Source organism: Pleurodeles waltl, chromosome 3_1, assembly GCF_031143425.1.
Source record: "Pleurodeles waltl isolate 20211129_DDA chromosome 3_1, aPleWal1.hap1.20221129, whole genome shotgun sequence".
Lineage (NCBI taxonomy): Eukaryota > Metazoa > Chordata > Amphibia > Caudata > Salamandridae > Pleurodeles > Pleurodeles waltl.
The window spans coordinates 1782427721-1782454580 of record NC_090440.1 but is presented as its reverse complement, the minus strand read 5'-3'; the positions used below and the strand labels follow the sequence as shown (position 1 = coordinate 1782454580).

Sequence of the window (26860 nt, the reverse complement as noted above, 5' to 3'; positions counted from 1 at the left end):
CCTCATCGAATTGCTCAATGGCCACAAACTCATCGACAACACTTAGACCCTCATTTTGAGTTTGGTGGGTGGCGGAGGCCACCCGCAAAACTCTTTAGGTCGGAAAACCACCACTCCGGTTTTCTGCCCGCTGGCTCTATTACAAGTTTCCCACTGGCCCAGGGGGCAGAAACAGCATTTCTGCCTGCTGGCCCAGCGGGGAACAGGCCACAACATTGAAGCAGACTTGTAATCGAGCCAGTGGCAATGTTGCAGTGCATCGGGTGCAACAGCCTCCGTTGCAGCAGTGAAAAGTGCGACAGGGGCTGTCCATCGGGGCCCCTGCACTGCCCATGCAAGTAGTGCAGGGGCTCCTAAGGGGCTCCCGGCACCCCATCTCCGCCAGCCTCTGCATGGCGGTGGGACCGCCATGCAAAAGCCGGGAGAGAGGGGACTTGTAATCCCTAGGGCAGTGCTGCCCTGGCAGATTAGGACCGTTGGCACCGCCAGGCTGTTCCAGCAGCAACCTGGCCGTGCCGGAGGTCGGACTGTGGCAGCTGTGCCACGGTCATAATGTGGAGGTCGGACTGCTGCTTTGGCGGTGTACCGACCGCCACCCCCCAGTCTGGTGGTCCCAGGGCCGCCAGACTCATAATGAGCACCTCATTCTTGTTTCAGTCCCAGCCACAACATGGAAACTGCTCTCATTGCAGTCACGGATGACATCTGTATGACTCGGGACAGAGATGCAGTGACCGTCATACTCCCAGACATCACTGCAGCATTTGACACAGTCTCCGACCCCATCCAACACATACATTACATTAGTATCCAAAAACATGCAATTCAGTGGATCTGCCCTTTCCTGTTTGCAAGGACCCAGTATGTCAGCCTTACACTATACTCCCCATACTCTCGCAAACTCATCTGTAGAGCTCCACAAGGATCCTCTCTGAGCCTCACCCTTTTCAACGCATACATAATCCATCTAGCCAGCATCGTCTGATCTCACAAACATCAGTGTCCCTCCTACACCGACGGCATGCAACTTATTCTGTCCCTGCCGAATAGTAGGCCCAGTACCCTGATCAAGTTCAATGCCTGCATGACTGAAATATCGCACTGGATGAAGACCAACTGTCTAAAGCTAAACACCAACAAGCCTAAAATTGTGATCATCAAGAAGAGCACCAAGCCTAAAATTGTGATCATCAAGAAGAGCCCTTCAACCTGGTGGACAACAGAGCTAGGACTCACACCCGCCCCTGACACCAACGCCAAGAACCTCAGAATCCCCATCAACAGCAAATTTGACATGACCGCACAAGCTAACGCTGTCATCGACTCATGCTTTCACATCCTGATGATTCTGAGGAAGATTTTTAAATGGCTCCCAATCATTTCCCGCAAAACTGTCAGGGACCCCCTGGTCACATGCAAGGTGGACTACGGGAACACCCTTTATGCCAGGATCAACAAAATAACTCGCCCAAAGGCTGCAGACCATTCGGGACTCAGTGGCCACAATCACTCAATCTACCTCGCTGCACTCACATCACACCACACCTTAAGGAGTTCCACAGGATCCCCGTACACAAATGAGCACAATTCAAATTCTGCATCCACACTTTAAAGGTACAGTATAACACTGGCCCAGCATACCTTAACAATCACCTCTGCTTTCACAAATCTTTCAGAAAACTCTGCTCAGCTGGATTCCGTCTAGCACATATCCCTTGCGTACAGAAAACCAGATCTGATGGTTGAGCCTTCTCCTACATCTCTCCTAAAGTGCTGAACAACCTGCTATTACTCAAAAGAGCCTCAAACTTACTGCTATGATTCGGCAAGAAGCTGAAGACCTTTCTTTTCAAGTAGTCCACTGTGCCCGAGGTTTAGCTAGACTGATACATGGTTAACAGCGGGAAACCCTCCCGGGGTGATAGAGCGCTCTACAAATCTGCATAACATAGCAAGGATAAATTTAAAATTTTAGTATACACAGACAATGGAATACAGGTAGACACTGCTTCTTGTATTGTCCTTTTTTGAGTCTAGAATGACTACAGACCAGAAGAGACTTTAAGAAGCACATTTTCTTAAGGGAATTAAATACTGAAGAGCAGAAAAAAACCTTAAGAATTCACGCATAACAAGAAAGCATCCAGGAAAAAGGATGAAGACCTTTAGGAAACACAATCTCACTGTTTCAGGCAGCAAGCAGAAGTAAATGATTTTGTGATGCACCAAATGGACCAACCTGCCTCCAGATGGAAAGTCTAATCAGTCAGTCCAAGGAAATCATGTTACAATGTGGAGGTAAGATAATCCTTGCAGTTTCTCATAACTTGCATGACATGGATGTAGATTTCTTTTTTTTTAGAAGGGCTGGGATAGGATCCAAAATCATAATAAATGGGAAATATAGAGTAAGAAAGCTTTTGTAAACATAAAGAGACCATGCAGCTGAACAGCAAGAAACTGTCAAAGGTACCTGAGTGCGTGCACAAGAATCCAGATTGCCGCCCCGTGCCGGGATGCCAAACAGAACTGATAATGCAGGGCACCACCTCAAGAAAAACAAGGCAGTGCTCGATGAACCCAGGCAACTTTCTCAATTAGGAGACAAGCAGTGGTGCACACCAAACCTCTATAGCCACACGCTCACAATAGGGGGCTGCCTGCACTAACCGGGTATAATAGTATGCCTTGAAAACCACAGGAGGCAAATTTTTCCATGTGTAAAATTGTACTTGTCATGCAACCTTATACAGGCTGTTATTTCTACTTTTCAAAGTTATACATAATGTACAAAAGATACAACATATGGCTGGGTCCTAACTGGGGCGGCATGGTGAGCAAAGGAACCATGGATTAAACCCAGATCTGTGACTGGGGGTGAGTGTTTGCATTGTTCAACACTCCGCCCATCATCCTTTTGTGTTGCTAAAGTTGCCCTAAGTGGGAAGGGTATGCCCAGACGTGGGCCCCTTTCTTACCGTTCCACTGGATTCAAGCTAACCTGGCTGAAGAAGGGTGATACCCTGAAACCGGTCCCAGGATGCTTGTTTCTGTCCAGGGAGGACCTGGCTTGGCAGTTCGGGCTGGACTGTTCCCATGAGGAACAGGGTCAAGACTGATTTGCATATGGTTGGGTCCAAACTGGGGTGGCATGGTGAGCAAAAGAACGATAGATTAAACCCAGATCTGTGACTGGGGTTGAGTGTTTGCATTGTTCAACACTCCGTCCATCATCCTTTTGTGTTGCAAAAGGTACAACAGCCTAATGTGCAAAATCACATTTGTTTCTTTTTTTTTTCCTCAGAAGAGAAAATACACTCAAATTAAAGAAAGACATTCCCCTGCATACACTAAATATGTGAGTGGTGCTTTCCCATTCTGATCATGGAATGTGAGGTAATCCAACTGCTGGGTGGATTAAATCTGACCATTTACAGGCTGGGAAAGGGTCTGTTTTCAATTTATGTTTGCCCATCTAGGTACATTTTTGTTAGTGTCCACAAAAGCTTAACCTTGCCTTGATATAGCCCACTTCCCTCTTCTTGCAAGGGATTTACTCTTGTGGATTTCTCAGCCCTAGTGGCAGGCATAAATCTAGCCATTTACTTCCAAAAATGGCTTTGTGAATTGGGCCCAACTTCAGGTGAAGTTGTACTATACCTCTTGGAGTAATAGTTGAGCACTACCCAACCACGGGGAACCTAGTCTAGTCACATTCTGTCAATACATCAACTGAAGTTGAAGTGGGAAATCAAGGTGTCTTTACCTACTTGTTAAATGCTCCAGGCTGTACAAAATAGTTGATAAAGCATTGGAAGCTGCATCTAAAACACATTTAAAATCCTTTCTCTGTAGACGTTCTAAACTGCCAGAAAGTAATATGTATGTTCACAAATGTGTAGTGAAGGATAAGGAGGGGGAGGTGGCCGTAGTTGATGAACAACGTAAACATTTGTGGCCCCAATTGTGTCACAGCATATTATAAAGTTTGAATTTCCTCACTCTACAACTTCTCTAGTGAGTTCTTAACCTCTGTAAGGAGCTGACAACCCCAAATAAAGCATTGGACTTGGTACCAATTCTATTAAAAACACTCTGCAGTGAACTTGCAGACTACTTTCCCTCAGCATTCAGAAGTATACAGGTTCATATAAGAATCGAATACTTCTGCATTGGGTTTTTATCCTGTCCACCCTTAAAAACCACTGTTAATTTATCAGCTTTTCAAGCTAGTGTCCACACAGAATGTAGTAAAAGGAGAGAAAAGCCTCGAACCATATGGCAATACCAATAATGCCTGTTCAGCCATGTGGATTAGAAATGTATTGAAGCAATGTCTGAGGATTATGCTCATATTGTCGGTGCCTCTCTACATAGGGAAATTTGTCCTAAAGTCATGAAAAGAGTATTGCCTATTTAAAAAAAAACTAAACTTGATACATGCGATCCTCAAACTGTCAATCCATATCTATGCTGCCATTCTTAGAAAAAAAGGGATTGAGGCTGAGGTATACCAGCAGTTACACATGTATATTGAGAAGTTTCCTGAATAATGCCTAATCTGTTTTTTTCTTTGAAGGGTTTCAAACAGGTTTTATTGGTATCAGAGAAAGAGAGCATTAAAGATTAGGCAATAGGATATCATGGGCCTAAATTCACTTGACCTATTGCTCACTTCGCTCCTGTGGTCCATGAGTCCCTGCTCAATAGAAAAAAATAGTAGTTTAATGTCTTGTGTAAGTCTGAATTTGACTAAGGTCTTCTTTGCACAAGTGCACACAAGCTGTTAAAATATGACTCTTGAGATTTGATTCCATCATACTTGAATGCTGTGTAAACCAATCTCTGTTCTTTTACCCCTCCTTTTTAATCTGAACATGTGTTGCAGTGCTCAGTTGATGAAAGAATTGGGTGTCCACTGTAGGAAGCTGGCTCTGTATATACTATATCAAAATTAAATATCGTGTGCACAGAGTCCAGGGATTCCCAGGGGCTTAACAGAGACTAAAATAGATAATACTAATGCTCTCTTTTGTGGTAGTGTGGTTCAGCAGTTTGGCCTATCAGAGGGTAGTGCAAAGCATTTGCTGTACACAGATAGTCAAGAAATTAGGCACACACTCAATGATTAACTCCAGACCAATGTATTTATATAGGAACATATATTTGTTACTTTATTTCTAGAACCAAAATATTCTCATTGCAGGTAAGTACAGTTGTAAGTATGTATCAAGCATATGTATCAAATGTTCTTTGTTTAGGTTTTACAAATAAAACAGTTTACAGATAAGTAACACTTTTAGCTTTCAAAAGTTGACAGTGCAATTTTCAGAACAGTCCTGGGGGAAAAAGTGTTAGTGCAGTTTTGAGGTAAGTACTCGACTTACAGTTTCAGTCTCCAGGGGTTAGGATGTCCACTGGTCAAGGTTCAAGATGACCCCAAACATACACCACCAGCAACATGGGGCCGGTCAGGTGCAGAGATCAGAGTTGGTGCTGGATTTAGAATGGGATCCCATGGAGACAGGGGGCACTCGGAAACAGATCTGCTGGCAGGTAAGTACCTGCGACTTCAGAGGGCAGACCTGGAGGGTTTAGGTGAGCACCGGGGGGGCCACAGAGTAGCACCAACCACACACCCTCAGCTGCCCAGGGGTAGCCTGGTGCAGGGTGGAAACACAGCATCAGGCTCCTAATGCTTTTCAATAGAGGGACCACGGGGGTCACAAAGATGCTGCAGGCTGGGTCCGGGGGGTCGGTCCCGTAAAACGAAAGGCTGGACAAGGAGGAGGGCTGCCTGCTGAACATTGCTGGATGGTTGGTCGGAATCCCCAAGGCCAGGGGGCTGCAGGTGCAGGGGTACCTTTGGGCATCAGGAATGTTCGTCTGGTTCTCTCGCGGTCAGGGGGCCCCTCTGGATTTAGGCTGCAGGCGTTGTAGTGTTGGCCACGAGGGGTCAACCCAAGGTGAACACAAGGTCGGAATCACCTAGGGATCTACTCTAGACCAATTGGCCACCTGAACACAGACCGTGGGCGTTGGGTGCAGAGTGGGCAGGACTCACAGATCCGGGGCAGTTCTTGAGTCCTTGTTGGAGTTTCCTGTGAACAGGGCCACTGTCTTCGGGAGTTCTTGTGCCTCTGGTGGGCAGGCAGCCACTGGGGATATGTACAGGTCGCTGGTCCTGCAGGATGCTTCTCCTTTTTGTAGCAGGACTTCTGAAGTTGCAGACAGGCCAGTAGGGCTTGGGCCAAGTCAGTTGGTGTCTGGAGTCTTCTCTGCTGGGGTCGGATTAACAGTCCTTCTTCTTGCTTCTTTTCTTCTTGAGGTCGCCGGGAATCTGGTGAGCTAGGTTCAGGGGTGCACTTAAATACTAAATTTAGAGTTGTTACAAGGATCAGAGGGCAGTAGCCAATTGCTGCTGTCCCTGAGGGTGGCTACTCTGTTTCTGTGCCCACTCCCTTGTGGGAGAGAAGCACATTCCTGACCCTATTGGTCCCTGTCCTCCAAATTAATATGGTGGGTTCTGCTTGGAGGGGTGTCACTTCTGCTCTGGACATCTTAGGGGTGGGCCTAGCTGGGGTGGTCTCACCTCCCTGTTTTACCTAATTTTACCACCAGACTTGCCGCCAAAAGGGGGGTTTCATTCGGGGAGAGGGGAGCATCCCCACTAGCTGGAGATCCCTGGGGCACTGTAACTCAAGGCCAGAGCCTTTGAGGCTCACTGCCAAATATTAGGTTCTGCAGGGGGGAGGTGTGAACCACCTCCACCCAGTTCAAGCTTTGTTTCTGACCCCCAGAGAGCACAAAGGCCTTCACCTATGGGGTCAACAACGTGTTTTTTTTAGTGGCAGGCTGGCTCAGGCTAGTCAGCCTAACACTAAAGGGTTGATTAGGGTACCAGGATCATCTCTAAGATGCCCTCTGTGTGCATTTTACAATAAATCCAACACTGGCATCAGTGTGGGTGTATTGTGCTGAGAAGTGTGATACCAAACTTCCCAGCATTCAATGAAGCCATCATGGAGCTGTGGGAGTTCGTGATGACAAAATCCCAGCTCATGTACTTAATATAGTCACACTGCACTTACAATGTCTCAGAATGGACTTATACACTGTAGGGGCATGTTGTTCATGCAGCTATGCCCTCACCTGTGCCTGGTGACTTAGCTATGCCACAGGCAGTGATTGGTGGGCATGACACCCTGAGAGAGATGCCATGTTGACTTTACCTTTTTCTCCCCTCCAGCGCACGCAATCTGCAATGGCAGTGTGCATGTGCTCGGTGAGGGGTCCCATAGGGTGGCACAATACATGCTGCAGCCCTTAGGGACCCTTCTTGGTCACAGAGCCCTTGGTACCACAGGTAGCTTTTACACAGGACTTAGTTGTGTGCCAGGGTTGTGCCAATTGTGGGAAGAATGGTACAGTTTAGGGAAAGAACACTGGTGCTGGGGCCTGTTAGCAGGATCCCAGCACACTCTGTCAGGTCAGCATCAATATCAGGCAAAAAATGGGGGGTAACCCTGCCAAAATGTTGGTTGAACTGAGGGAGGATTCAGTTGACAATATCAATATAGCTGACTTCTTAAGAGCTGCTAAAAGTTAGATAAGTAAAAACTGCCTGTGCTTAAACAGTGATAAGTCTGTGTGTTGCTTAGCATAGCCATTAGTTATGCCCCTTTAATGAACTGGCCGATGGATTTTGGCTCCTCTCCTAGTGCCTTAGTGGCCCAAAATCTGGGTGTTTTGTGCAGTTCTGCACTTCATATTGTCCATTTGTATGCCGAAATGAAAGCTTACTCCATTCTGTTTATGGAGTACTGTAAGCTGGCAATCCAGTCATTTGTGTTATCTGATGTGCAGTACAGTCAGTCTGTCCTGTTAGGGCTGCCGAAGAAAAACATCTATAAACTTGAAAAACTACAAAATAGAGGGTGTGAACTATTTCCAATTGAACAATTGAAAGTACAGTGTAATTCACCACCCTTTCTCTAGTATGGAAAGCCGTCAATTAAATAGATCCAACTTTTTGTGTTCCGTAAATCAACCAAATTCCTTTGCTCCAGTACAGAGCAAAAACTATTGATTCCTTGTTGACACGTTAATTAATTTGGGGGGCAACTGCTGAAACATGGCTAAGCAAAAATGTGGACTGTTGTACCTAAAGACTGCAATACAATAAGTCAAGCTTTAAAAAAATTAAAAAAAAGGTTTTATCCAAGTCATATTTCCGCTCAGACTAGATTTTGTTTTCTGTTTAGTTTTTTAAAACTTTTTAAATGGTATTTTGGTAAATTGGTTATATTGTATGTTTTTATTTATTTATTTTATTCTATATGTTTTGCACTTGAAGGTAGGTCTTCTCACCATTTGCGTACTTGTTATAAATAACTAAAACTAAACTAACCTACTAGTAGTGGCATGCACTGTATTGACTGTGATGCTATATTTTGACACTATAAAGAAAGAAGAAAATAAGTATATACTGTGTTATTGAACAATCTGGGCAATGTGGGCTGCAACTTCTTTGCACAGCTAAATGTATGGTGGACTGTTTTGGCAAATATGGTCACAATTTCGGTTTCTCATTCCAGTAACAACATACACTTCTATTTTCCAGACATTCCACTAGATAGCAATGTCATGTTTCTGTAACATCCCAGGTGACCTCCAATTTTTTATATTTTTTTGTTGCTGGAATCGAGGGTAAAGTTAACGTTGGGAAATTTAATTGAAGAATTTCTTACCAATGTTCTTCATAAAAATCTGAAGTTATTTCATAATTTTTAAATCTATCACATTGATTTGAAAACATTCCAAATATGTAATTTCCTATATTTGCTACAGATTCTTGTGATTGGATTGAAACCAGCTCTGAAAGTTTGGATGACGTTTCCATATGGACGCGTAAGTAAATCACTACTGAATGGGTCAGTTGTTCCGCTTATTTTGAAGGCTAGACAAACTCCTAATGCGCTTCACCACTTTCATACTTTGCCTTAAAGATACCAAAATCTGATAGAGACATCTTGTTGCAGACTTCTTACCTTAGAATTTCACGCAGGCATCAGTCGGATTCTGGTGATTTTTCTCAAGCAGTGCCCCTTAGCACCGTCAGGTGGCGTCAGTCGGCTCTGGATCCATCATTGGCATTGTGGCGCCGGATACGATGCCGGAGGACCTATATAGGCGCCACCGCAGCGTGCTGTCAGTTTTTTCCTTCCGTGTCAGCCAGCGCTGATCCGAAGAAGAGCTACCTCTCAGTCACTTTTTGACTGATCTCTTTTGATGCTTTGTTGAGGATTTTTCGAGTGTTGACACTTCTGGTGCGTCACAGATGTTCTCACTTAAGACTGGGTTCAAGCCCTGTAGATCCTGTCATCGGGTGACACCGTGACGGATTCGCACCTTGTGTGGTTGTGGTGTCTGGAGCACGACCATGACCCGAAGTTGTGTTCTGAATCCCAAGCCATGAATCCAAAAGCTTTGCGGGAGTAGTCCCTAAAGCTCATTGCGGCCCAGCACTCGGCTCAGTGTCAGTCCCAATCTCGGTTGAGAGATGAAGAGCCCCCATTCTTCATTTTCCCACTTCAAGTCCTTGGGATGGTCGGGTGTAGGAAAATGCCACTGTTGCATGGTTACACCCTAACTTTTTGTCTTTTGTTGATGCCAGCTTTTATTGAAAGTGTGCTGGGACCCTGCTAACCAGGCCCCAGCACCAGTGTTCTTTCCCTAAAACTGTACCTTTGTCTCCACAACTGGCACAGCACTGGCACACAGGTAAGTCCCTTGTAAATGGTGCCCCTGGTACCAAGGGCCCTGTGGCCAGGGAAGGGCTGTAAGGGCTGCAGCATGTATTATGCCACCCTAGAGACCCCGCACTCAGCACATGCACACTGCCTCACAGCTTGTGTGTGCTGGTGGGGAGAAAATGACTAAGTCGACATGGCACTCCCCACAGGGCACCATGCCCACAAACCACTGCCAGTGGCATAGGTAAGTCACCCATCTAGCAGGCCTTACAGCCCTAAGGCAGGGTGCACTATACCACAGGTGAGGTCATAGCTGCATGAGCACTATGCCCCTACAGTGTCTAAGCCAATTCTTAGACATTGTAAGTGCAGGGTAGCCATAAAGACTATACGGTCTGGGAGTTTGTCAAACACGAACTCCACAGTTCCACATTGGCTTACACTGAATACTGGGAAGTTTGGTATCAAACTTCTCAGCACAATAAATGCACACTGATGCCAGTGTGAGATCTATTAGGAAATGCACTCAGAGGGCATTTTAGAGATGCCCCTGCATTCTAGCCCAACTGCTAGTGCAAGGCTGACCGGTCTCAGCCATCCTGCCACTTTCAGACTAGTTTCTGTCCACATGGGGTGAGTGCCTTTGTGCACTCTGTGACCAGGAACTAAGCCTGTCCTGGGTGGAGGTGCCGCACACCTCCCACTGCTGGAACTGTAACACCTGGCGGTGAGCCTCAGAGGCACAAACCTGGTGTTACAACGCCCCAGGGCACTCCAGCTAGTGGAGATGCCAACCGCCCGGACACAGCCCCTACTTTTGGTGGCAAGTCCGGAGGAGATAATGAGAAAAACAAGGAGGAGTCACCCTCTAGCCAGGACAGCCCCTAAGGTGTCCAGAGCTGAGGTGACCCCTTCCTTAGAAAATCCTCCATCTTGCTTTGGAGGGTTTAGCCCAGTAGGATTAGGGATGTGCACCCCTCCCCAAAGGGAGGAGGCACCAGGAGGGTGTAGCCACCCTCAGGAACAGTAGCCATTGGCTATTGCCCTCCGACCCTAAACACACCCCTAAATTTAGTATTTAGGGGCGACCCTGGACCCAGGAAAAGAGATTCCTGATGACCTGAACAAGAAGGAGGATCCCTGACCTGAAAACCCCACACAGAAGACAGACAACAACTGCTTTGGCCCCAGCCCTACCGGCCTGTGTCCAGATTCAAAGAACCTGCAACAGTGACTCATCCAGTGGGACCAGCGACCTCTTCCAACTCAGAGGTCTGCTCTGCAACCCAAAGGACCAAGAAACTCCCGTGGACAGCGGCTCTGTCCAAACAACCAAGAAGAAACCGTCTTTAAAGGGACTCCCACCTTACTCCTGAAGCGTGAGTCACCAACACTCTGCACCCAACGCCCCCGGCTCATGTCCAGAGAAACCAACACTGCAGCGAGGACTCCCACGATGTGGCCACCCTGAGACGACCTCCCTGCACCTGCAGGGCAACGCCTGCAGAGAGAATCCAGAGGCTCCCCCTGACTGTGACTGCCCGGTAACAAAGAACACGACGTCTGGAAGAAGCACTGCACCCGCAGCCCCCAGGCCCGAGAGGAACCAACTACCAGTGCAGCAATGACCAGCAGGCGTCCCTCATCTTTGCCCAATCGGTGGGTGGCCCGAGAAGCCCCCCCCAAGCCCTGCCTGCATCACCAGAGTGACCCCCGGTCCCTCCATTGATTTCAATGGAAAACCCGACACCTTGTTAGCAGACTGCACCCGGCCATCCCTGTGATGATGAGGGTGTATTTTGTGTGCCTGTTTGGCTATTACACTTACCCATCACTTGAATAACTCTATTCCCATGTGGTTTGACACTGCTTGCTGCCAAGCAAACTATACTCTGAGGCAAGCATTGGGACGCAAATACAGAATCTCAGAGGAAGCAAGGAGGTGGATGGCTCTCTGTTACAGAACCCTGCAGTTGAGAAAGCAGGAGATTAGGATCTCCAATCTCACTGTTTCAATGGCGCTAGTAAGATTAAAGAGGCCAAATGATTTTGATCAGCAGTTAACCGCATCAGGAATGACAGCGTTGGCAAGTATGCAGTTATCTCACACATTTCTAATGAACTTTGTTGAAATTGAAGCTGCTGTGGGAGCAGTAAACCTTGGGAAAATAGCATACCCAAAGTCCTGCTCTTTGGAGAACCTTACGTTTGACCAAGAAGAAGTTTTCACCACTCTTAAAAGCTTTTGGCCCAGATAGTAACCACTATCACGCTATTCAAGTTCAGTTATGACTTTGGGGCTCCTGTGCTTACAAATGTTTACAGTTGTCTAGAAGTGACTTCTCTACCTCTTTCCTGGGCCTCCTTTCTAATCGTACCAATTTAAAAAAGGGGACTGTGCAGATCCTTACTGTTACCGGCCAGAATCACTCATTGATTCCTCCGCCAAAGTCCTGGAGAGAGGGATCGATAATTGTATCAGATCTTGTGCCAGCGACAGCAACCTCTTGAGCTTCTGCCAGTATGGCCTTAAAGAGAGCGTGAGTACAGTGGAGCCGTGTCTGAACCTACATCTTATCCTTGGTAAGTATGTGGTCGCCAGGCACTGCCCGCTGTACCTTGTCTTTATGGGACTGTCTAGCACATGTGACTGGTTGAACAGGTCAAAGCTGTAGTCCACGCCACATGGCATGACCCTGGATGTTGCTTAGGTCAGTGTTTTGCACTTTTTTCACCTGAACCTGTCTGCTAGAATTAGATATAGGCAAAGCAGGTAATGCACTCTGAGCCCTTTGGTCTTCACAGAGGGGTCTGCCAGGGGTGCATCCTCGCATCCATTCTGTTAATTCTGTACAGTAATTATTTGAATGACCATCTGTTAGAGAGCAGACAGGATGTACCATGGATCTTTAAGAAGTTGATTCTATGCTTTAGTCCATGCAGGCAACGCTTTTCTTCTAGTGTGAAAACTCAGAAGCCTATCACCCTTAATATTGTCCTTTTCTTCCTTTATGAATTCTCAGGACATGAACATCAATTATTCTAAGTCCCATGTAATGGCATTTTGTGCCAAGAGCAGTATTTATTTATTTGTTTGTTTCTGGGAATAATCCCAAGAACCGTAATATTGACACACATTCACTTTGACTCCAACACATTGTCATCAGTACCTGGGGATTTGTTTTTACTATAAGGGTTCCTGGTCTACCAATACTGCCACTAGATGTCTCAAATGTATGTAGTTTGCAGGTGTTATTTTGAACTTCGCTTACAAAGTTGTGGATAAATCCACTTCAAAATGTATCACATGCAATGTGTTCCTATTGCAACCTATGGCGGAACATGCTTCGGGTGATATGTACTTCCCTCCAACTTGCGATTTGAAGAGAACCGCCTTTGCAGTAGATTGTTGTCACAGCCCTCCCCTTAATTTCTCCCATCCCCGGCAAGGAGTTTTGTGTCATATATATTGAGGATTTTATTAAACCTACCCTCTTGTGCTTATGGTTGGCAGTTTGAAACAACCACAATGCACTTTTCAACCATCAGGCAATCTTTGACTGCCTCAAATGCGACCAGAGGACAAATATCCCATATCTGTCTTTTAGCAAATCATGTTTTATGTCTTTGGTAAAACCTTCTCTGTTCTCTAATCCTACTAGCATAAGTAAGTCTGATAAGAGCTGACTGTAGAGTGCTTTTCTTGACACCAGGCAGTCGAAAAGGGATGTAGCAGACGTTGAGAAGCCCATCAACAAACAGTTCATTATGCTGCAGACCAACTGTGGTATTGAGCCTTAGCCGCAGTTTGCAGTTGCAGTTTGCAGGTTTAGATTAGGCACTATCCGCAGCCTGCTTTCCTTCCTCCGGGACAGTATGAGGGGGATTGTTTCTTAGTGTATCTCCTCCCCAATCTTTACTTCATTTTATCTTTTTTGTAAACTTTGTGCTATGTATACAAGACGTTTTTGATTACCTATATTGAAAACCGACAAATTCAATCTGTACAGACCGGTCCTTTCTCTAGACATTGCAAGACCTGACAACATATGCCACTGTGGGATCTTTTTTCAAATGTGCTGTCTGTTGTTGAACCAGTATGCACTTTTAATGGTAAATGCATCTTACTGTTTGTTTTAACCATGAAGTTTTATGATCAATTATTTTTAATTGAATAAAGTACTGTTTGTTGTTGTAAATAAACACTGATGTAGATCAAAACCCACCAGTGACAATTGACAAAAGATTGAGAACAACGCACGGTTAATATACTAGCATGTAAATTTAATCTGTTGCAGTTTGCTATAAACGTTGACTCTGAATGTTGAGCTTATGATAAAATTGAGGACAAAGCAGTTATAATGGGATATTAAAGTATTCTTGGAATGTATGTTTATTTATATTGGCAGATGGATCCATCTAGTGTTCCACTGTTGGCCTGGTATTTTACTGCTGTGCAAAATGTAGTTAATCCAATGTTGGCTTTCTGCAGAGGTGATGCTGTTCATTTCCTTCTGGTGAGTCTTCTCTCATTTCACAATGCATCATTTTCAAACTAGGCCAAGGTACTTGTTTTTAATGTCATCAGTTAGTTTATCAGTTGTATATATGATTTGTTACATTTGCAGCAATGTGTACCCCTGTCTTTCTCATTCCAGTTATTGCAAATTTGCATCCAGCTGATGGGGATGAAAAATGCCTCTGCATCATAGGTTCTTCGTGGATAGTCCTGAATGTATAATATTACTGCTTGCATGTGGGCATCCTGGAACACTTAATTAGGTTATGTTTTATAGGAAGTGAAAAGGTTGCCATTAAAAAAATTCAAACACCTCAGCAAACGAAACAAGCTGCATTTTTCAACATTCTTTCTTTGTATTACCATCTCTACACACAGAAGTTTTAAATCTCAAATGTATTGTGCCCAAAGAAGGACCAAAACTCCTGAACTGAAGAAAGAATGTGATGTAAAAACTAGGCTGAATGTACATAGAAGTGAAAACATGCAGTGTCTCATGAAGGACTAGCAACTTCCTTATCTTAGTATGCCACATACCTGCAATTGCTTCACATGCTCGTGCTGAAAATATATCAGAAAACCTGCAGGGTCTTTTCAAATGATGTTTTTTTTTTTTTTTGGGGGGGGGGGGCGTTTTTTCCTCAGAATATGACTTTCATCACTTCATTCGACATCGTAGGCCTGTTTGAATCCTTATCACTGTATTTTTTAAAAAAAAAATCTTGAAATGCCTGCACTGTTTAGGAAGAGCTGTTTCTGTGAGAGGAAGAAGAATGCACTTGATTAAAATAATTTGGATGTGGTCAGCTTACCCTTCACAATCTGTCAAAATTGAATTTTGTCAAAAAGCAAAAGTAAGATCCCTGAAGGACTGAGGAGGGATTTGTCTCCTCAGAGTACTTGCAGGAAAGATTCCCAGGCCTTGGCTGGGTCTGCCCCAATGGCCTGTGAACCTAATTCCCTCAGAGATGCGCATTTGTCAGTCGATGACCAAATTAATTTACACTTTCCGATAGCTACCCTAGGTGCAAACCTGATTTCCCGGCCACAGCAGTACTTGATTCAGTAATAAAAAAGCTGTGTTCTTAAACTAAAATTCCTTCTTTGATTTCTTGGGACAGTCATACTTACCAAACAGGCAACCTTTTTTTAGGACCAGCACGGTTTTATCTGTAAGAGTAGTGATCACCCTAACCAATCGTTTCTGGGAATCTTGAATGAAAGAACATGCCCCTACACCACATGAAGAAAGTCTTCCCCAGCTGTCTAGGGTAGTGGTGGGATAATACATTTTATGGAGATGAGGTGGGGTCACGGGGGCCATGGCCATTCCTTTCTACTTGTCACTAGACAACAGTTTTGCAGACTCCACGAATACACCAGCCTGCATACTGTATCACATGAATATTGACTAGTGGTCCACAAATTCAGTTGTGTGTGTGCATTAATGATTCCATTACAGAGTCCTGGGGCAGCATGATTTACTTACAAATGCTTACAAAGGACATAGTTGCCAAAAACAGGCATCCTGGCGCTACCATCAAGCCATGTAATTCAACCAACATAAATCCTTGCTGACAAGTTTTAAGCTGCTTTAGAAAATATGCAGGAAGAGAGTTAGCTCTTTCAAGGCCTTGGTGGTCAGATAAGTGAAAGTATACCATCTATACATTTTGGACAGAAACTAGGACTTGTTGGTAAGAAGCCTCTTTTGATCTGAGGAGGCAAGCAGGGTTGTAGTGATAGAGCCTCTTACAAAGACAGTTTGCCGCCACCCCATAAAAAGAGGGAAAAGCAAGTACCAGTGCCTTTAAAACAATCCTCTTCTTGATAAGAAGCCAGTGCAATTCCTTAAGACGACCTGCTATTGAGTGGTGTTTTGGATCTCCCAAAATCAACCTAATGGCAGAGTTTCCAACTACTTGCAGATGTTCAATCAAATAGACTGGAAGACCTAAAAATAAGGCATTCACATAACCCAATCTAGAGGTAATAACCACATGAACAATAGATTTCCATGCTTCAGCTGGAAAAAGATATAATCTCTTTGTCATTGTGCGAAGTAGATCAAAACACATCCCAGCTAGCAAAGTGATCTGAGGGTGAAAGGAAAGCCTATCAAATTTTAAACTGAGGACATATATATATATTTTTAATAATTATTTTACCTCTGATGTTGATATTGAGAGTGGACTACGTTCCGTTGGCCACCAGTCATTGGGCCATTCAGTGGCCTTGTGACTAAAGACAGGGATCTCTGTTTTGGAGGAAGTACAATGCAAGCTATTTAGGTTCATCCACTCCACAACCTTCAGTATACAGCTCTTAAAAGTCTCTTGTCCTATTACTTGACTATCTCCTACCGAGAAATTAAGTTGAGTATCATCCAGAAAGAAGATAACCTGAATACTGGTGGAACTCCAGTTTTAAAGGTTTTGGCAGGGGAGAGAAAAAACTCTAGCCTAATGGCTTGTGACCTGCTAGACACAAAATATTGTATCCATTAAAAGACAACCCCCGGCTCCAGTGTTGGCTAGTCTTGTCAAGAGTTTGATGTGAAAAAGTGTCAAACAGTGCCAAGAAGTCCAAAATTATTAATTCTGCGTTCTGACCCTGGTCCAAGTAGATCTTGAAGGATTCTGCAACCTCAACCAAGGCTGTTGCAGTATTGTGTCTCTGGCGAAAACCAGAATGAGACAAATGTAATGGCTCATGGTATTCTAGTAAATTGTTTATGTGCAAATTCACCAACTTCTCAAACATTTCAGAAGCCGCGGGTAGCAGAAAGATTGGTCTGAAGTTCTCCTCCTTGGTGGGATCAGCCCTAGTTTTTAAAAATAAAGGGATCACCGTAGCCTGCTTCCAGACCTTTGAAACCTCTCTTGAAACCTCTCTGGAAGCTAGTGATTCATTGAAAACTTTGTGAGCGATGTGATTAATAATATCCACAAGAGAGGCTGCAAAGATGGGTGGACATGGATCAGTTGGAGACCCAGACCAGCACTGGAGAATGGCCAGCTTCTGATGAAATCCTATTAAAATAGAAAAGAAAAGCCAGCGTTTATGTTGGAACAGCTCTACTCGAAACAGGCAGGAGAGGGAGAGAGTTAACACTCCGCTTTCGTGAATATCTTTTCTGGATAGAATCCACCTTCTCCTCAAAAAACTCTGGTAACTTATCACATCATCTTTGGAACTGGACTTGAACAACTTTAAAAGTTTTCCAGGAGGAATTGCTGGCTTTAATTATCTCTTACATGTGAATATCCTGCATGTGCTATTTTGATCTTTTTCCTGAAATCTTTCAGTGCTTGTTTATAGATAGCTTTAGCCTCTGAATTATAACTGGAATGCTATTTCCTTTCCAGCTGTATTCATTGTTTTTTTGTTTTTTTTCAATAACAAAAAGCGTGTGAGAGAACTAAAGGGCAGAGGCGGAGCTTCGAGGAGGACGAAGAACTCTACTCATTACAAATTTGTCTACTATAGCACTGGTCAGCATTGGTAAAGTGCACAGAAACCTAAGGCCAACAAGCAAAAGTCCAGCAAAAATGAGGAGGAGGAAGGCAAAATGTTTGGGGGTGACCCGGTAGAGATGGCCATTTCCAACAGAGAGCTTCATTCTCTGAGGAATTTCTTCACCACATTTTCGAATAAAAGCAGTAACAATATCTTCTCCCAAGAAGTCAGGGCTTAAACCCTGTAGGGACTGTGAGGGACAGATGTCCTTTATTGACCACCATGCCATATGTCTGTAGTGTTTAGGGTCCCACCATGAGTTGAAGACCTGCTCCGCATGCTACAGCATGCATCCCAAGGCCATAAAAGAGAAAGAGTCCAAACTCTTTGTAGCCTGGGCGAAGGACGAACACCAACACTGGAAGTTTTCCAGACACAATTCCCACTCTACTTCATCTTCAATCAAGAAGAAGAGAAAACATAGGAAGAAGGAGAAGAAACGTTCAAGGGGGTAAGTCTCCTTGTCGCTCTCCATCTCCCACAGGACCTTCATCCTCTGAACTAGAGCTTGTAGACCTGATGCCAGTGGATCCTCCACTCAGCCCTGCTCCTCCTATTGATGCGGCTCCAACAGACCTCTGTTCCTGGAGTCTTTTGTGTGGGTGCATCTTCCAAACCTCTGACGCAGAACCCAGCCTTCCCTGTCTTCCCAGCTCTTGTATCTTTCCCGAATGTGATGTATTTGATCTTTGCAAAGTCAAATCTGCTGCACCTTTGGGCTAGTGGCCTCATTGCATCTACCACTCTTCATACCCTTTCAGCCGATGCCTGTCTGTGATGTGCCATCATCACATTGTTTTGAACTGGTGCTCTGCTTCGTGCTACTGCAATTGATGCCATGGCCAGGATTCCCTTGATTCCTCCATCACCACTGCTGCCCCCTCTGGCTCCAGATACAGCACCGCTGGCACCACAACCTGACGTCAAGCCTCAGATCCATTCCTTCAGGGGGGTAACAGATTGCTCGAAGAGGAAGCTTGTAGAGCATGCCTTTGTGAAATATTTGGGACAGATTCTGACCCTGTGGAGTACTTCCCTACTAGTGACCCGGATCAGGTCCTCTTGAATTCCACAACCTCTCTTTTGTCAGTTCCTTAGATACTTCTCCTGACCGGCAGTGAACTTACCGACTGGACAAGCAATGCCAGAGTCTCTTTGTTGCACAAGATCATGTTAAAGGCCAGAGAGGTTTTAAATTTACAGTTGCCAAGGGCTGAAATGAAGACCGACGTCTTTGCTGAGGTTCTCCTGCCCTTGTCAGTGACCTTGGAACACCTCTCCCCTTCAGTGAGGCTCTGCTGGAATCCATTTTAGCGGCATGGGAGAAACTTTCCTATGCTCCAGTGCTCAGTCAGCTTGTGGCCCATCATCATTGCGCTGCTCGATGAGATCCAGACTTCCTTTCCACACACCATTCTCCAGAGAGCTTGGTCAACCAGGCGTCCTGTTTAGAAACCCAATTAGGTGGTGCTTTTCATACTGCCCCATTATGACAAATAGTTGAAAGGTCTGAAGGCGTGGGGCTAGAAAGCATTTTTTGCAGTGTGTGGCATTGAAGTCCCTTAATGCCAGCTGCCTTCTCACCCTCTGCAACCACGTCTCACGAGACATGGCTCAAATGATTCTTCGGCATGTCCCTGTTGACATGCAGGATCACTTTGAGAATCACTTTGAGGAACTCATTGAGGATGGCCAGAATGCTTCCCGACATATCAAATCTGGACACTGCACACTCTTGACAGTAGGGCTTCACACTTGACTCAGGACACCCAACTTTTCATCTGATTTCTGGACCTCCCCTTCAAGGAGGTGTGCTTGTTTGAAGACAAGGCCAACTCCGTGCCAGCTCAGTGCTGTAGCGGTTGAAGGCCTGTAAAGCTACTGCAAGGTCCTTGGGTCCTCAGCTAGCGCAGGCCAAGGAGTTCCACTCTTTACACTGCTTTTGTGGCTTTGTGCGAGGCCCCTCCTTTCAGTCTCAACAGTACACACTGGCACTGAAGAAGCAACAGAATCCTCTTTTCCAACAATACAGAGGCTGTGCTAAAAGAAAATGCTACGGGTCTGCCTTGCAATCCTCCTCCTCCTCCTCTTCTTCCTCCCCTACACATCAAGTAAAGCGGACGTAGAAAGCAGGCCTAGTTTGCTTCCCTAATCCCAGACACAACGGGTTGGAGGACGGGTGTTGGAAGGCCATTACTTCTGAATAGTGGGTCCTTCAGATAAAAAAAAAAGAGGTTGCACCCTTTCCCTCTTTCAGGTTCTGTTCCTTATACCACCCCCTCCCTCCTCTTTGCCTCTCAAACATTTGGCCATCCAACAGCAGGAGGTGGCCACTCACCTCCTCAAGGAGTCGTAGAGATGGTGCTAGAGAAAAAAAGGGCCAAGGTTGTGAAGTGTGTTACTTCCTGCTGCCCAAGAAGAACAGCGGTCTGGATCCTGTTCTGGATTGCAGGAGCCTTAAATTCTTCCTCAAAAAGGAAAAGTTCAAGATGCTAACCCTATCTCAAGTTCTACTGGTGTTAGATCTTGGTGACTGGATGGTGTCACTTGGCCTGCAGGAGGCGTACTTACACATTCCTATCCTGTGGTCACATCAGAAGTATTTGTTCGACACACTACCAATTTGCAGTACTACCCTTTGGCTTGACTTCTGCACCTCAAGTCTTCTCAAAGGTGATGGCAGAGGTTGCAGCCTATCTCACACGGTTGGACACCTCATTTTTCTGTACCTGGATGACTAGCTCCTCAAAGTTCGCTCGCCTGAGGTGGTGTTGCGCCATCTGCAGGCAACAAAATTCCTGATCTACATCCTGGGCTCTCACTGACCTTTTGGTCAGCGTCTGTGTCGCTCCACCGCGCAGCACCACCTGTTGCTGCTGCTGTTGCCCTCTGCACACTCTGGGCCTGCCTGGCTGTGTGTTCAAGGCCCTCCTCCACCCGCAGGCTCCCTCCTGCGCCTTATCCCTGGTGGCCTAGTGGTGGCCATTCTGTCTTTCTCTCTGCCACTTTTCTGCCTTTCCTAACTTTTTGTCTGTCTGTATCTTTTTTCCACTTTTCTCTTTTGTCACTCCTTTTCACTCGCTTTTCCCTCTTTGCATCCTTTTGCCGCTTCCCCTCGCTCCTCTGCCGCTGCTCACCCTTGCAGCCTCCCCATCTCAGCACCGCATTTCCCACCTCCCAGCTGACCGACCCCTCCCACCCCTCTTTACTGGCGGAGGCTGCGAGGCCGCACAGCTGGCAAGCCTGTCTGTGCCCGTCCAGGCCTGGACTGCCTCTGGTTCTCCTCTGACCTCTAAGAATCAAAGCGCACCTCAAGAGAAAGTGGAGAAGCAGCAAGAGCACGGAAGACCACAAAGCCTTCAAAGACATCATCACATCACACCACTGGCTCATCAGATCAGCTAGAAAATCAGTCATTCAGGAGCACGTCCAAGCCAACGCACATAACAGCAAGGAACTCTTCACCATAGTCAAAGAATTTGCTATACCTGGCACGGACACCACAGACCTCCTCCCCGCCCAAGACCTCTGCAACAACCTCGCCACCTTCTCTCAGTGAAAAATCCAGGACATCTACAAAGGATTTGCAAGCCAAATCCTACCCGCCTGTCCACCAGAACCACCACGAACTCCAACCCCCCCCCCCACCGAACCTGAACCAATGGACTCTCCTCACCCCAGAAGACACCCTGAGGCTCATGAGTTATTCCCATTCCGGGGCACCCTCGGACCCATGCCCCCACCACATCTTCAACTGAGCCGGCACCACCATCGCCCTCGAACTATGCCGTACCATTAACCACTCCATCAAGACTGCCACCTTCCTGGGTGACTGGAAACACATGGCGATAAACCCCCTACTGAAGAAGCCCTCTGCAGACCCAACAGAGCTGAAGAACTGCAGTCCAATCTTACTGCTCCCTTTACCAGCCAAGGTAATCGAAAAAGTGATCAACGCTACTCACCGAGTTTGAGACAAACTACATCCTAGATCCCTCCTAATCTGGATTCAGGAGCAACCACAGCACTCTTAGCAGCCCCGGATGACATCCACACCCTATTGGACCACAGCAAAACGGCTGCCCTCATCCTCCTCGGCATCCACAGCAAAACCTTGGAGTGGATCTGCTCCTTTCTCACTAGCTGAATGCAGAGAGTCAGGCTCTCACCTTTCAACTCAAAACCGACTGAAACAAGCTGCGGAGTCCCCCAGGGCTCCTCTCTGACCCCACCCTCTTCAATGTCTACATGACACTGCTCGCTGAGATAGTCAGACACCACGGGCTCAACATAGTCTCATACGCCAATGACACACAGCTACTTCTTTCCTTCACCGACGAACCATCAACAGCCAAAAGCAAGTTTCACAACGGAATGAAGGCAGTCGCCGTGCCTGGAACAACTCCTGGTTGCCCACTGCTCTCAGAACTGCCTCATCTCCCACCGACCACGCACACAACCTCCGCATCATTCTCCATTCCCCGCTGTCTATGGCCCACCAAGGCCACGCCATCTCATTCTTGTGTTTCCACACACTCCGCCTGCTCCGGAATTTTCAAGTGGATCCCCACTGACGCGAGAAGAACAGTCACCCATGCATTCGTCAGCAGCAAACTTGAGTCGGCAACGCAGTTAATGCCGGCATTAGCAAAAAAAAATCCAAACAAGACTCCAGAGAATACAGAATGCCGCGGCCAGACTCATCCTGGACATCCCCTGCCACAGCCACATCTGTGCCCACCTGAGAGACCTACACTTGCTCCCCGTCAACAAACCCATCACTTTCAAACTCCTGACACACACTTACAACGTCCTACACAACATCGGACCTGCCTACCTCAACCACCGTCTCTCCTTCTACGCACCCCCCAGGCAACTCTGCTCTGCTCAACTGGCCCTCACCACCACCCCTCAGTCCGGAAGAACACAGCTGGAGGAAAATCCTTCTCCCACCTTGCCATGCAGACTTGGACCACGCTGCTGCTTCACCTCAGGCAGTCTCCCTCGCTGGCTCAGTTCATGAAGGACCTCAATACCTGGCTCTTCGACTGATCCGCATACCCCCTCCAGCGCCTTGAGATCCCCCAGGTGATAAGCCACGCTATACAAATATCTGATTGATTGATTGAATCAACACGCCAACATCTCACCTGTGGCCCTACAAGTTATTCTACAATGAGACAGACAATCTTAAATTCTCAGTTTGGTTTGTCTGTAGATGGTCCACTGTTCCCTGCCCGTTGTGTGTTTCATGTATGATAGGTCCTATTTGCAGCACTTGAATAGTTTGGCGATTATGTTACAGTTCGCACATTAGGGAGCTTGTAGTATCCCCACATGGCAGTTGACACTAGCTCAGCCATGGATGTAGTCTTAGTCTCCTGTCTCTTCATGAAACACAGTTTACAGTTAGCCTCGCACTGCTTATCCTATACCCCCAAGCCATTTTTCGCATGTCGCGAAAGTTGAGCCACTTTGTTTCTGAACACACAAGTGCACCACATGGTTTTTCGATTATTTATAGTATGACTTGGATAGATCATTGTTACGGTGAATCACGTTGACCATTCATCATGAGAAGTCCACTTTGAAAGGCTGAAGGAGGAATTCAGTTGATGGCCACCGATGTAGCCCTAGTAGTACTTATCACCCATGCAACACAAGGCTGCCAGGGCTATAGTGGACTAATTGTAGATGAACCAAACTGAGAATTTAAGATTGGTCATTCATTGTATAGTAACTTTTTTTATACAAAGACAGAGTGAATGATATGTGGAAGAGTTTTAACTTTTTGATTCATAGATTATGCTGAATAAATAGTTATGAAATTATGGGCCTGATTATGACCTTGGGGGGGAGGGGATTACTCCGTCCCAAAAGTGACGAATGCCCTGCCCACCATTTTGCACATTGCGTAGAATGTAATGGGACTTGTAATACAGCGAGCGGGATATCCGTCACATTTGGGATGGAATAATCCCCTCTGCCAAGGTCATAATGAGGCCCTATATGTCGTGTTCTTATTTCAGATACTTGTTATGTTGTTGTGGGGACCTTGAAAAAAGGTATCTTTACATAAGCATTGAAATAATGTAATGAAAAAATACTTTTTTCAAATGTCTAGTAATAACTTGCGCATTATTGTTAACTAAGTACCATAAAGTGGATTTGTCCACTATAGTTTTTTCTTTTTTTTTGTCTTTTGAGATAATCCAAACTCTAGAAGATTTGGGCACACCCCGTACTACACATGCATGCCTACGGTATTGACAGATGCCTCCACTCTACGGTGGGGAGCTCATCTGGGCGATCTGGAAATCAGGAGCCTCAGCTTTCCAGAGGAGCAAGGGTTTCACATCAACCTTCTGGAACTTCGGGCACTTCGGCTGGTGCTTAAGGTCTTCCTTGACTTCCGGACAACACAACTACGATGTGGTATCTGTACAAGCAATGGGGAGTAAGGTTCCAACTCCTTTGCCTGGATGCTTTGAGACTGTTTTCTTGGACACTCCCCCAAGGGATCAGGCTCACCACCAATCACCTAGCAGGGTCTCTAAATGTCAGAGCCGACAGCCTGAGCCAGCATTAGCTGGAAGATCACAAGTGGTGTCTCCTGCTGGAGATAGTCAAGGACATCTTCGCCCTGTGAGACGCTCCTGAGGTGACCTTGTTTGCCTCCTCGGACAAAGCTCAGTGCCAGCAGTACTTTGCCCTCCAGTATCCTTTGAGGGGAGCCTTCAGGGACGGGTTTCAAATGTGGTGGAACTTACAGCTGCATTACATGTATCCCCCATACCCTTGATTCCTTGAGTTCTCAGAAAGACACTCCCATACTGGGCCCAAGAGATTCTCATTGCCTCAGATTTGCCAAGAAAGGTGTGGTATGCAGACCTTCTGTGCTTCTCCACTTATCCCCTGCTTGGCCTTCCACTCAGACAGGACCTTGTCTCACAGTCGGGGGGAATGGTTCTGCACCCCAGTTTCCGAGACCTCTACCTGCATGCTTGGAGATTGAGCATCGACTACTGAGGTCGTTTTGGCTGCCACCGTAGGTGGTCAACCTTATCTTGTCTGTGCATCATCCTTCCACGACGACGGCTTATACTGGCAGACGGAGCAACTTTGTTGCTTGATGTGCAGACAGGGATGTGGATCCCTTGCATGCCAAACTGTCTCAAGTGTTGTATTTTGCACTTTACCTTGCTCAGAGAGGATGTTCCATTGCCACTTTAAAGGGTCATTCACCTCCTTGTCTGCTTTCTTCTGTCTGCTAAACCAGACATCCCTGTTAAATCCCCTATTGTCATGTGTTTTCAGAAGGGCAAGACTATTTTTTTCTTCCAGCTCCCTTTGCGACTCCTCAGTGGGATTTAATTCTGCTTCTTACCTTTATTGGAGGGGAAATCTGTTTGAGGCTGTTGGAAATTGGGTTATTAGTTGTGTGGCCAGCACAAGTAACAGTTGCTTAGTTGTCCTCAGTGGGAACCAAACAGGGTAACAAGGTGTAGCAGTCTGTCTTTCCAAGGGAGTTGGTATGGGCTTGTAATCAGCAATCACTGGCACTCAATAAATGATTGCCAGTCAGTGCTTTTTCTTCAGTAAAAGGAGAAGTGTAGTTATTACGCACAGACTACTCAATACTACTTAGTAATTTACAAACATGCATTGGCAGATGGAACATGCCATAGATGACATTGTGTAATCACTAGTGACCTCCCCTAGATGGGTAACGCTAACATATCAAGTGAGTTTCAGCATTTATTGTGTGCTAACTATTTTACCTTGTCATCAATCACTGTCATAATTGTGATAATGATCAATCAATAAAACATATGCTATCATCATGAAAACTCAATAAAACATTTAGCAGGAATAAACTTTGTGTTTGTTTATTCGTTCAAATATTGGACATTAAACTATAATGATCTGAACAACTCTCGGAGGGCATCACAGTAAAATAGCATGGTGAAAAAGCATTGCAATATAACCATACAATCAGCCCCTAGAGGGCATAACCACATGAACAGTTCATTACACATTTTTAGGCTTTCCCTGCCTTCTCAAATGTTATCATGCACAAGGCCCCTAGAGGGCAAACTACTCCCGGGTGTAGAACAAAAGCTCTAGCCATGGGTGAGATTGCTAATCCATCGAACAGTAGGAAAGGTAATGATTTCCCCCCCAACTTAAGATGAGGACCCAGAAGATGACATAAGGAGCAAGAGGACGTAGGACTGAACAATTTGGTGGTGGCCCCATGGTTCTGTACCCCCATAGGCTAAGATGTGGGTGAAGACGTAGGTAAAATAAAAGGTCTGACAAAGCGTTATGGTGCGAGCCTCAGAAAAGCAGTGAAATTTCTATTATCAGCTCTCCGGCTGAGCCAGGTAGGGCAGTGGTGAATTTATTGTTGTTTTTCTCCTTGGAATGCAGCCTCATGCTGTGTTTCTCTTTTAATGAGGGTGGGGCTGGGGCACCCCAGGGCTTGCCATGGGTGGAGGGCAGCATGGGGAGCCCACCCCAGGCTACCCTCACCGGCTCCCTGTGATCCAGCGGGCAGACAGGTGTTGTCGGGGCCCAGGGGTGGGCCCTGGGCCACTTCTGCCTCCCGCTGGGGAAGCGCAGTGGCGCTCCCCCATCTCCAATACTTTGGGGTCGCACAGTGGCTCTTTCTAGTATTATTCAGCACTCTGGAGTCCTGGGAAGGGGGTCCAGGCCCCCAGATTTGGAATTTGCCTGGGGTATGGTGTCCTCAGGCGAGGTAGAAAAACAGGCAGGGGGCCCCATGAATGCCCTCACCCTCAACAGATCATCCTCAGCGTCTTTGTGCCATCTCCTGGGCCCTGACCCACCCTGCTGTTGAGATTATTGAAACAGCAGCGGAGCCCCATGCGCTCCGAGGCAGGAAGGTAGGTCAAATGACGCTAAAATTAAAAATGCCATAAACTGGCACTGTTGGGCTAAATCGGATCATCCTCAGCTCATTTTACTCCTTGTGGTTAGCCCTATCCACCAGTGGCAACAACCCTCCTCACCTCCAAAGTGGTGTAGTCCTCTAAAAACTGGT

The 26860-nt window shown here is 46.1% G+C and overlaps 1 protein-coding gene across 3 annotated transcripts in view; it reads left to right on the top strand.

The window, feature by feature from the left end:
- VPS8 (VPS8 subunit of CORVET complex) overlaps nucleotides 1-26860 on the top strand; it is a 1496959-nt gene that overhangs the window by 342398 nt on the left and 1127701 nt on the right. For all 3 annotated transcript variants that reach the window (XM_069225817.1, XM_069225815.1, XM_069225816.1), the window contains exons 11-12: nucleotides 8851-8910; nucleotides 14165-14272. In XM_069225817.1, coding sequence (XP_069081918.1) covers nucleotides 8851-8910; nucleotides 14165-14272 — 168 coding nt within the window. The remainder of the gene's footprint in view (nucleotides 1-8850; nucleotides 8911-14164; nucleotides 14273-26860) is intronic.